This window comes from Gopherus evgoodei, chromosome 6 (genome assembly GCF_007399415.2).
Source record: "Gopherus evgoodei ecotype Sinaloan lineage chromosome 6, rGopEvg1_v1.p, whole genome shotgun sequence".
Lineage (NCBI taxonomy): Eukaryota > Metazoa > Chordata > Testudines > Testudinidae > Gopherus > Gopherus evgoodei.
Window position 1 is genome coordinate 110,140,943 of NC_044327.1, and position 10,427 is coordinate 110,151,369.

Here is a 10,427-nt window from a genome sequence, read left to right on the forward strand (position 1 = left end):
GATGGCGAAGGGTCAGACGGCAACACCAGCGTTGGAGCCAGAGACTGCACCTAAGTCTGACCGCCCGGCACCAATACCTGCCGTGGCACAGCCGAAACCGGTACCGTCGACTCCAGCCCCACGAGGGCCGTTGAGTCCGGCACCTAACAGCTCCCCGGCACCGGCCGTGATAGAGCTCACTTTGCCATCTACCCCGGAAACTTTCTCCACAGCGAGGGACTGGATCGCCATCACCGAGGCGGCACCACCCCTACCCCCGGCACCGCCGGTGCGGGTATTGCAGTCCATGGGCAAGCCGACCCTGACCAGATAGCCGTCTGTCAGCGTAGCGGACCGGCACCGATCAAAATCACGATCCTGCAGGTGCTCTGAGTTGAGACATCGCTCACGCTCTCGACGTCGCTCTCGGTCCCAGCGCTGGTCCTCGCCACGGCACCAGTCGGACTCTCGCTCCCCAACCCGCTACTCGCGGTACCGCTCCAGTTCCTGGCACCATCTCAGGCACCGTACCTCCCGGAGCAGGTCAGGGCGTAGAGACTCGAGATCCCGGTCGACCTCCGGGCACTGGGCCCGTCGCAGGTCCCAGTCTCTCTCTCGGTACCGCTCTGTGTACCGGCACCGGTCCCCAAGATCAAGGGGTGCAAGATCAGTCGTGACTTCAGCTCCAGGCTTTTCTGCTCCACCATGGCCGTCCAGACACACGTCTGTATCCTCCCAGGCGGACAGCTGTTACGACCGGGACCGGGATATGGAGGTACCTATGGGGGTTTTCCAAGACTCTCGGCCGCAGGACATAGGACCTCAGCAGTGGTCCTTCTGGACACCCTTGGCATACCACCAAGCCCAGGGTGCCCCCCTGGTCCAGACCCACTCTGCTGCCTCAGAACATCGGGCACCAGAGGCCACCATTTCCCGCCCCCCTGCGGTTGAGTCGAAAGAGCACGCGACACATCCTCCGGACTCCCCGAGACAGCTGGAGCAGGAACCGTCCCAGGAGCAGGAGGCCATCCAGGACCCCCTCATTCCCGGGGTATCCTCCTCCTCCTCACCGGAAGAGGCTGAGGCTGTGGCAGGGACCTCAGCATCAGGGCCCTCGCCGATAGACCTCAGGGCCCATCAGGACCTTCTTCGCAGAGTGGCCCTCAATATCAACCTCCCAGTGGAGGAGGTCCCGGAAGTCGAGGATCCCGTAGTGAGCATCCTCACCGCTGATGCTCCCATCTGGTTCGCACTGCCATTCATTAAAACCATCCAGGCCACTGCCGACACCCTCTGGCAGTCTCCAGCCTCCATTCCACCGATGGCAAAGGGAGTTGAGAGAAAGTACATTGTACCCTCCTTCCTCCTCCTTAGTTGTGCAGTCGGTCAATGAAAGGGAGCGACATGGCCAGCGGGCGCTGGCCCCAAAGTCCAAAGAGTCCAGACGGATGGATCTCCTGGGTCGTAAGGTATACTCAGTGGGGGCCCTACAGCTCCGAGTGGCCAACCAACAGGCTCTACTGAGCCGATACAATTATAACACTTGGGCAGAAGTGGGTAGGTTCTCCGAGCTGCTACCCCTGGACTCATGCCAGGAATTGAATATGTTCCTGGAGGAGGGAAAGAAAGTGGCCAGGACCTCTCTCCGGGCCTCCCTAGACGCGGCCGACTCAGCGGCCAGAACCTTGGCCTCGGGAATCACCATGAGGCGCATCTTCTGGCTCCAGGTCTCTAACCTGCCTCTTGAGTTGCAGTACACCATCCAGGACCTACCCTTTGATGGCAAGGATTTGTTCTCAGAAAAGACTATTATCCTTCAGGCTCTGCAGCCTGGGATCAGAGTCATCCTGCACTCGTTGGGGATGCATACCCCCGTAACCCAGCGTAGACCCTTCAGGCCCCAGGCACACCACCCGTACTTTACACCTCGGCAGAGGCAGGACATCAGTAGAAGGTGCAAGCGGGGTGGCTGCAGATGCTAGTCCGGTCCCCAAGGGGGCCAAAACCACGGGCCCTCTAAGGCACCACCGGGCCCCAAGTCCAACTTTTGAAGGTGTGCCCGGGGACGGCGTGCCAGTCTCAGGACAGGATCCCTTTCCCTCCCTTCTCCAACTGTGTCTTCTACTTCCTCCTGGCGTGGTCCCAATTGACATCAGATCTTTGGGTTCTGCGCACAGTGAAGCAAGGATATCACCTCCAATTTGCTTCATCACCGCCCTCCCGCCCCCCATCCCGGACCCTCTTCAGGAACCCCTCTCACGAGCAAGTCCTCCTACAATCTCTCCTCGTTGCGGGAGCTATAGAGGAGGTACCTTTAGACGAGAGAGGAAAAGGGTTTTACTCCCACTATTTTCTGATTCCCAAGTCCAAGGGAGGCCTCAGACCTATCTTAGACCTGCGCGGACTCAACAAATGGATGCTGAAGTTGAAGTTCCGCATGGTCTCCCTGGGAACGATTATCCCATCCCTGGATCCTGGAGACTGGTATGCCGCCCTCGACATGAAGGATGCGTACTTCCACATTGTCATCTTTCCACCACACAGGAAGTACCTTCGCTTTATGGCCAACCACCAGCACTTCCAATTCACGGTCCTCCCCTTCAACCTCTCCACGGCCCCGAGGGTGTTCACGAAGTGCATGGCCGTCGTCGCCGCCCACCTGCGCCAGCAACAGATACATGTGTTCCTGTATTGGACGACTGGCTCATCAAGGGGACCTCTCAATCTCAGGTACGGCAGTATGTCAATATAGTCACGGACCTATTCTCCCGGTTGGGCCTACTCCTCAACACCGAGAAATCCACCCTGGTCCCCACACAAAGGCTGGATTTCATAGGGGCAACGCTGGACTCCACTCAAGCCAGGGCCTACTTGCTTCAGCCCCGCTTCCAAGCGATCGTATCGATCATATGAGGTTTACAGGCCTCCCCAATCACTTCAGCTCGCACCTGCCTCGGACTCCTGGGGCATATGGCCGCATGTACTTATGTGACGAAGTATGCCAGACTCCGCATGAGACCCTTCCAAACGTGGCTCCATTCAGTCTTCCGCCCGGGCAGGGATCCTACAGACGTCCTGGTGACAGTTCCCCCCAGCCTCCTCCGCTCCCTCGATTTGGTGGCTAACTCCATCCTTGGTATGCACAGGGATGCCGTTCCATCCACAGCCACCGTCGATGACCTTAACGACGGATGCGTCATCCCTCGGTTGGGTGGCCCATCTAGGTCACCTGCGTACCCAGGGCCTTTGGTCGTCCCAGGAGCTCACACTCCATATAAACGTCCGGGAGTTGAGAGCAGTCCACCTTGCGTGCCAGGCGTTCCAGCAACATCTTCACTGCCGTTGTGTTTTGGTGTTCACGGACAACACACCGGCCATGTACTACATCAACAAACAAGGAGGGACCCACTCATCTCCCCTGTGTCAAGAGACCATTCGACTCTGGGACTTCTGTATAGCCCACTCGATAGACCTAGTGGCGTCCTTTCTTCCGGGGGTCCGGAACGCTCTGGCGGATCGGCTCAGCCGGTCCTTTCTATGTCACGAGTGGTCAATAAGACTAGACGTCGTCCATTCGCTCTTCCAGAGGTGGGGATTTCCCCTCGTAGACCTGTTCGCCTCTCGCTCGAACAGGAAGTGCCGGGAGTTCTGCTCCTTTCAGGGTCTCTCTCCGGGGTCGATCACAGATGCATTCCTCCTGCTGTGGAGGCACCACCTGTTGTATGCCTTCCCTCCATTTCCCCTGGTGCACAAGGTCCTGTTAAAGCTCCGCAGGGACAAAGCGCATCTGATCCTGATCGCACCTGCGTGGCCCAGACAGCACTGGTTCACCACCCTGCTAGATCTGTCCGTGGACACCCCAGTTCCCCTCTCTCTCCTCCCAGACCTAATCACACAAGACCACGGCAGGCTTAGTCACCCAGACCTATGAGCCCTCCACCTCACGGCGTGGCTCCTGCATGGCTAAACACAGCAGAGTTGCGCTGTTCCGCTCCATTTCAGCATATTCTCCTCAGCAGCAGGAAGCCTTCCACCCACTCCACATACTTGGCAAAGTGGAAATGCTTCTCTTGCTGGTGTGCAACTCAGGGCGTTACTCCTTTGGAGGCCTCAATTCCCACAGTCCTAGACTACCTCTGGTACCTTAAGCAACAGGGCCTGGCGACATCCTCTCTGAAAGTGCACTTAGCGGCTATATCCACTTTCCGGCCAAGTGAGGGTGGCCACTCCGTGTTCTCCCACCCCTTGTCTCTCAGTTCATTAAGGGCCTAGAGTGCGTCTATCCCCCCGTACGTCGCCCTGCCCCTACCTGGGATCTCAGTTTGGTCCTAAAAAGACTAATGCTCCCACCATTTGAGCCGCTAGCGACTTGCTCGCTCCTGTACCTGTTATGGAAAACAGTCTTCCTGGTGGCCATTACATCGGCCAGGTGGGTCTCCGAGCTGAGAGCACTCATGGTGGACCTGCCCTACACTGTTTTTCATAAAGACAAGGTACAACTGCGCCCTCATCTGGCGTTCCTCCCTAAGGTTGTGTCTGCCTTCCATACCAACCAGGACATCTTCCTCGCGGTCTTCTTTCCAAAGCCCCACTCTTCTCAGCGGGAGTAGCAGCTACACTCCTTAGATGTACGCAGGGCACTCGCTTTCTATATTGAGCGAACAAAGCCGTTCCGAAAGTCTCCCCAACTGTTCGTGGTGGTCGCGGAACGGATGAAAGGTCTGCCAGTCTCCTTCCAGAGAATCTCCTCCTGAGTGACTGCATGCATCCGCACATGCTATGACCTAGCTCGTGTCCCTTTGGGCCACCTCACAGCGCACTCTACTAGAGCTCAAGCATCATCAGCCGCCTTCCTGGCGCACGTGCCTATCCAGGAGATATGGCGTGCAGCGACCTGGTCATTGGTCCACACCTTCACCTTGCACTATGCGCTGGTCCAGCAATCTAGAGATGATGCAGCCTTTGGCGCAGCAGTTCTGCATACCGCCACATCTCACTCTGACCCCTCCGCCTAGGTAAGGCTTGGGAATCACCTAACTGGAATGCATATGAGCAATCACTCGAAGAAGAAAAAACGGTTACTCACCTTTGTAACTGTTGTTCTTCGAGATGTGTTGCTCATATCCATTCCAAACCCACCCTCTTTCCCCACTGTCGGAGTAGCCGGCAAGAAGGAACTGAAGGGTGGCCGGGTCGGCTGGGGTATATATCCAGCGCCATAGCGGTGCCACTCCAGGGGGCGCCCGGCCGACCCGCCGAGTGTTGCTAGGGTAAACGTTTCTCCGAACGTGCCCGCGGCGCGCGCACACCTAACTGGAATGGATATGAGCAACACATCTCGAAGAACAACAGTTACAAAGGTGAGTAACCGTTTTTTTATGGACTTTGGCTTATGTGACCTCCAGTTGGAATCTCCTTTTCTGTAATTAGGTCTACTTATATCCTGGAAGTAATTAAGACTTTTACTGAGGGTTCCAAGAACATTTGAAAATTATCTTCATAATCTCACAGCCTGCCTACAAGTTAGGCAGGTGAATGGGCAGAAAATCAAGCAGATTTCCCTCTGAGTTTCATGAGAATCAATACATTCCCATGAAACATTTCGGTTTTGATGGGAAAATGTTACATTGGGAAATTTCAGACTAGCTGGAGTAGCAAGATCCAATTCCAGTCATCAGGTCCTCAGGAAAACATAAGAAGCTTCGTGATTACTGCCTAAAAAGTTTAAGTGCCACTCATTGTATTGCACATATTGTATTCTCTATAGCTTTTTATACTGTGCATGTCACTATAATGTCTGAGTGCCTTCCAGTCATGCATTAAGCAATGTGACTGTGCATGTGACATATTGTTCGATCACTCATCCTCTCCCCAGGAGAAGCATAAGCACTGGAGTATCTTATTTTGGTAGGTTTTTCAAATATACATGATGATAGGCGTTTATAAGGAGGCACTTCAAAGAAATTTCCCTTGCCCCTGTGAGGAAAGGTTGGTGAGGTTTGCGATGGCCCTTAGTTCTTGGGGGAGCTCATTCCACAGTATTGGACCAGCCCTGATAAAGTTCCGTTCCCACACATTCAAGCTTTTCCTTATTATAGAGTTCAGTTGTGCCAGAGGAGTGAAGTTGTTGACTGTGGTGTTAATCCTGGAGCTTTAGTGGTCTTTCAGATATATCCTGGACCCAAACCATTGAGTTCCTTTAAGATAAGGACTGAGAGGTTGAACTTGACTGAGTTCTGTAGCAAGCCAGTTTAGAGAGCACAGGGCAGATTTGATGTGCTCACAGTAACCTGTGTTGCTGAGGAAATGTCCTGCAGCGTTGTGTACTAGTTGGAGTTTCCCAAGTGGTGAAGGCTTCATGCCCATGTATGTCATGTTTCTGTAGTCCATCCAAGAAATGACAAAGGCATGAATTACTGAGGCCAGGGCATCTTCAAAAAATCACTTAATGTTGGGAGTCTAGACTGTCCCCCAGTGTCCTTGACTTCAAGGTCAAGGAAAGTATGACATCTGCTTCAAGGAACTGAACTGCAGCAACATATCTTATGCATATTATTAGACAATCTAGGGACTATAGGGCACCATATGTTGCTGAGCTGCTGTAACTAAAAGAATCAGAGAAGCCATTTTTTATTAATATATTATTGTATACTTCCAAAATCCAGGGTCATGGGCCTATTTTCATAGAAGTTTAATATAGAGGATTACATTCAAAGGAGAGTCTCTAGTAGGCCTATATTTTTTTATAAATGGGTATTTAATGAGTTTTGGAATATATTCTATAAAACAAACTTCTAGCCATGTCTCTAACTGACCTAATTTCCATCTTTCTGTTTAACAAAAATCTTAAAATTGTGCATTGTTAGCCATTGTAGGCTGCTGAATACAAGAGGAGAAAACAACTTTAGCATTTGACCTTTTGATCAGTATTGCTAAAAGTTGTTATCGTAGTTTAAACATTAAAGTGCACTTCTGAGCTACGTGATAAGAAATTTGATCTTGTTGTTTATGGCCTACTGATTACACAAAACAACCTATATTTGAAACTCGGCATTTTAATTTACAAAACCATGTTCCATGAAGTGGTTCTGTTGGGTTATGAGGCCTCCAGTTTGGAAAAAAAAGAATGGTCACTGAAGTTCACCAGATCTGTTTCAGTCTTTAGCCAAGAAAATTACCTAAGCAAGTGCACTGCAATGGTAGGCTACTGTCCTCTTTCACCACAATATTCTCTTTTAGGCACATTCCACCCAGTTTAACAGCTGTGTCCTAATCTTTAGTATACTAATGAACTTGTTCCTGTAACAGTTGTTTCTATGATCTTGAGAAATATGTGAGGCTTAAATCTTAAAATTAAGAACGTTTACAAAAAAGCCTTTTCATAAAAAAAACTATTTATCCTCTTGTGGAGACACAAGCTCTAAAACCATGGAATATCCCTTGTCTCCACTCCCAGTCAAGGACATATGCTGGAGTAGCTCTCTTTTTGAGAGAGATTCTGAAGAGATTAGGCCATTGTAAGTGTATTTAGCCATGAATTTCCCCCACTCTTTGTTCAAACATCCCCTTTTTAATAGTATTTGTAATACTCATCTGACGATTGGGAGCCATAGGCGCCGACTCCATGGGTGCTCTGGGGCTGGAGCACCCACGGAAAAAAATTGGTGGGTGCTCAGACAGCTCCCCGTGGCCCTACCTGCTCCCATTCACCTCCACGTCCTGCTTCTCCCCCCTCCCTCCCTCCCAGTGCCAGTGCTGTGAAACAGCTGATTCACGGGGAAGGGATGGGGAATGCAGTGTGTTGGGGAAGAGGTGGGGCCGGGGAGGGGATTTGGGGAAGGGATCCAATAGGGGCAGGGAGCGGACAGAGATAGGGCAGGGACTTTGGGGATGGGGAAAGAGTGAAGCCCAGCTGGGGAAAGTGGGAGCGGGGGGGCACCCACCAGCGCCGGAGAAAGTTAGCGCCTATGTTGGGAGCGGTCTTTGGAGACTTGTCATATTGTGGCCAGTTAGTAGCAGGGTGAGCAGCTCATTTCCCTTAGCTTAGGCTTTGATTTTTTTGAATAGGATTATGTTATAGCATCCATTCCCTGATCCAGAATTCTGTTTCTCTATGCTGGTTTTCTGGAAGAAACACACTTCATGCTCTGATTGACTGCATAAGAGCCACACTGCTGAAGGCAGCAAGAAATATCTGCTGAGCTGTGATTGGGCAGAGGAGAGAGATCATGCAGTTCTGCTGTACTCTGAGTAGGGGAGTGCTGCTAATATTTTAGGAAGAGCAAGGGTACTGGGTATTTAGCTAGAAGTATTTGGATAGAACAGCTATAAAGGATACTGATTTTTATTTTATCACAAATTCATAAACAATTGCCTGATTCCTTTGTGTTCCCCTATTCAGCCTCTGATGATCAAACACTCAGCACAAGGAATCTGAGAAGACCTACACCCTGTGCAGCTGCAATTCAGAGAGAAGAGACAGGTCTTGATTATGAGTCCGAGCGAGATTCAATAAGTCCCTGGAGTGTCCCTGATGATATCCAACGACTCCTTCATGACAATTACGATTCCCTACTTGAGGTAAGGAGTCTAATTATAATAGGAATGAGTTGGTGCCTATCTTGTACCAAAAGGACCATTATTTCATATGCCCTTTATTACCTCTTTTGCATTTGAAACAGATTTCACATGCAGGAGGTGGAGGTAGTAGCTGAGGATTCTTGTTATAAATACTACAGCAGCAGCTTAGCAAAACCTCATGTTCACATTATAAAAGCTGTTGCTCCTGCCATGTCTTTACTGGTGTAGCATGGACTGGGAAAACTACTAACTACCTTATAACCTGCAAATGCATACTGATTATTTGTATGCTGGGAACTCATTTCAGTTGCTACCAAGTAGCCAACTGGGACACAATTGCGTAATAGCCTTGTTGCTTAGGCAAATGAACAATTAGCTTCCCTTCAGCACAAGCATGTGTTCTGTTCTCAAGATATTTTATAGAAAAGTCTTAGTAGATGATTGTTTAAATCAGGACAAAAGTTTTCTATACAAATGTGATGAGCACTTTTGCTATATGTATAGGGATTTCTAGAGGCATTATATGTACCTTGGCTCACTGATCACTATCTTTTTCCCCCATAGGTGTCTGTGCCTCATGAAGAGGATTGCTCTCCTCTTAGCATTAATGACAGTGTATCTGAAAGCACAGGAAGTATCTTGAGCAAACTGGATTGGAATGCTGTTGAAGCTATGGTAGCGAATATGGAAGAAAAGTGAAATTAAGATATCTTGACCTCTGCACTTTCAGAGCAGTTTAATACAGTTATTTAATGCTTAATAATCAGGGGGAGTTCTAAATAGTTAGCTTTCCAGGAAATGTATGGCCCTATCATTCCATTGTATTTTAAACAGGACCCTTCATTGAAATCAATTTGCAGTTATGCTTAAAACTCAATAGTGGATTATGGCTCTTGTAGCATGGAAAGTGTTTGATTCTCTTTGAAATAGGTTTCTCAGTTTCCTGGTTGAAGACCATATACTTTGGTAGTAATGTGCAGTGTCTCTTCTTGTGCTCAGGACAGACCCTTGGAATTACATTACACTAACTGAGCGGATAAGGGAATTTGTGTGCCAATATTGACTTTATTTCTCAAAATAAGTGAGAGGCAATTTAAAGAGTTTTAATGATCAAGTTCTCTCCTTCAACTACTTTAATATCAACTCAGTGAAAAGTTTTATATTTTTAGAGCAATGCAGTTAATTTTTTTAGTGTTACTGGTTAATATACTTAATCGTTATGATATTTTGATTTGGTTTTAATAAAATCTTGGTTTGTCTCTACTGCTTTTTGCTGTATTGGGAGGAATATCACTGTATAGGGTCTGGTTTTGTATTTTTATATTAGTGCCTTCTAGTGTAAGTCATAAGTGGTTAGCCAGAACTTTAGCCTAGGGTGGTCGTCTTCCAATTCCTTTCTTCTTCAGAGATTTTAAGGACCATTTATGATGATCCAGTCTGACTTCTGCTTCTCACTTAGCAGCATGAACTACAGCATAGCTTTGAGAAAGATATCTAGAAAAGCTACATTTTAAGGACTCCAGGTGATGAAGAATAAGTGTTTAGCATGCAGAGAACATGAGTATTCATTAGATTTGGTGAAAAGATAGCAGCAGGAAATTAACACATTGGGAAAGAGCAGCAAATGTGGATAGTGCTACCTTTAGCAAAATATTTTCAGTATTAATTCAGGCATTTTATACAGCTACTTTTTTACATCCATCTGTAGTTTTTCAGAGCACAACTATTTCCTAGAACTGATCAATTTTAAGCAGTGAAACAATGAAAATGGGTTGACAGTACCTTCCTAATGAAACATTTTAGTTTTCAAGCTCTTTTCACTCTCTTTGGCGCAGACACATCTATTGCTGTACAGGTCAAAACCTATT

The 10,427-nt window shown here is 48.9% G+C and overlaps 1 protein-coding gene across 5 annotated transcripts in view; it reads left to right on the forward strand.

The window, feature by feature from the left end:
• The window catches only part of CPLANE1 (ciliogenesis and planar polarity effector 1), a 180,158-nt gene extending 170,336 nt beyond the window's left edge, over positions 1–9,822 (forward strand). For all 5 annotated transcript variants that reach the window (XM_030565920.1, XM_030565924.1, XM_030565921.1 and 2 more), the window contains 2 exons: positions 8,381–8,559; positions 9,124–9,822. In XM_030565920.1, coding sequence (XP_030421780.1) covers positions 8,381–8,559; positions 9,124–9,258 — 314 coding nt within the window. In that variant the 3' untranslated portion in view covers positions 9,259–9,822. The remainder of the gene's footprint in view (positions 1–8,380; positions 8,560–9,123) is intronic.
• Positions 9,823–10,427: the final 605 nt, after the last annotated feature.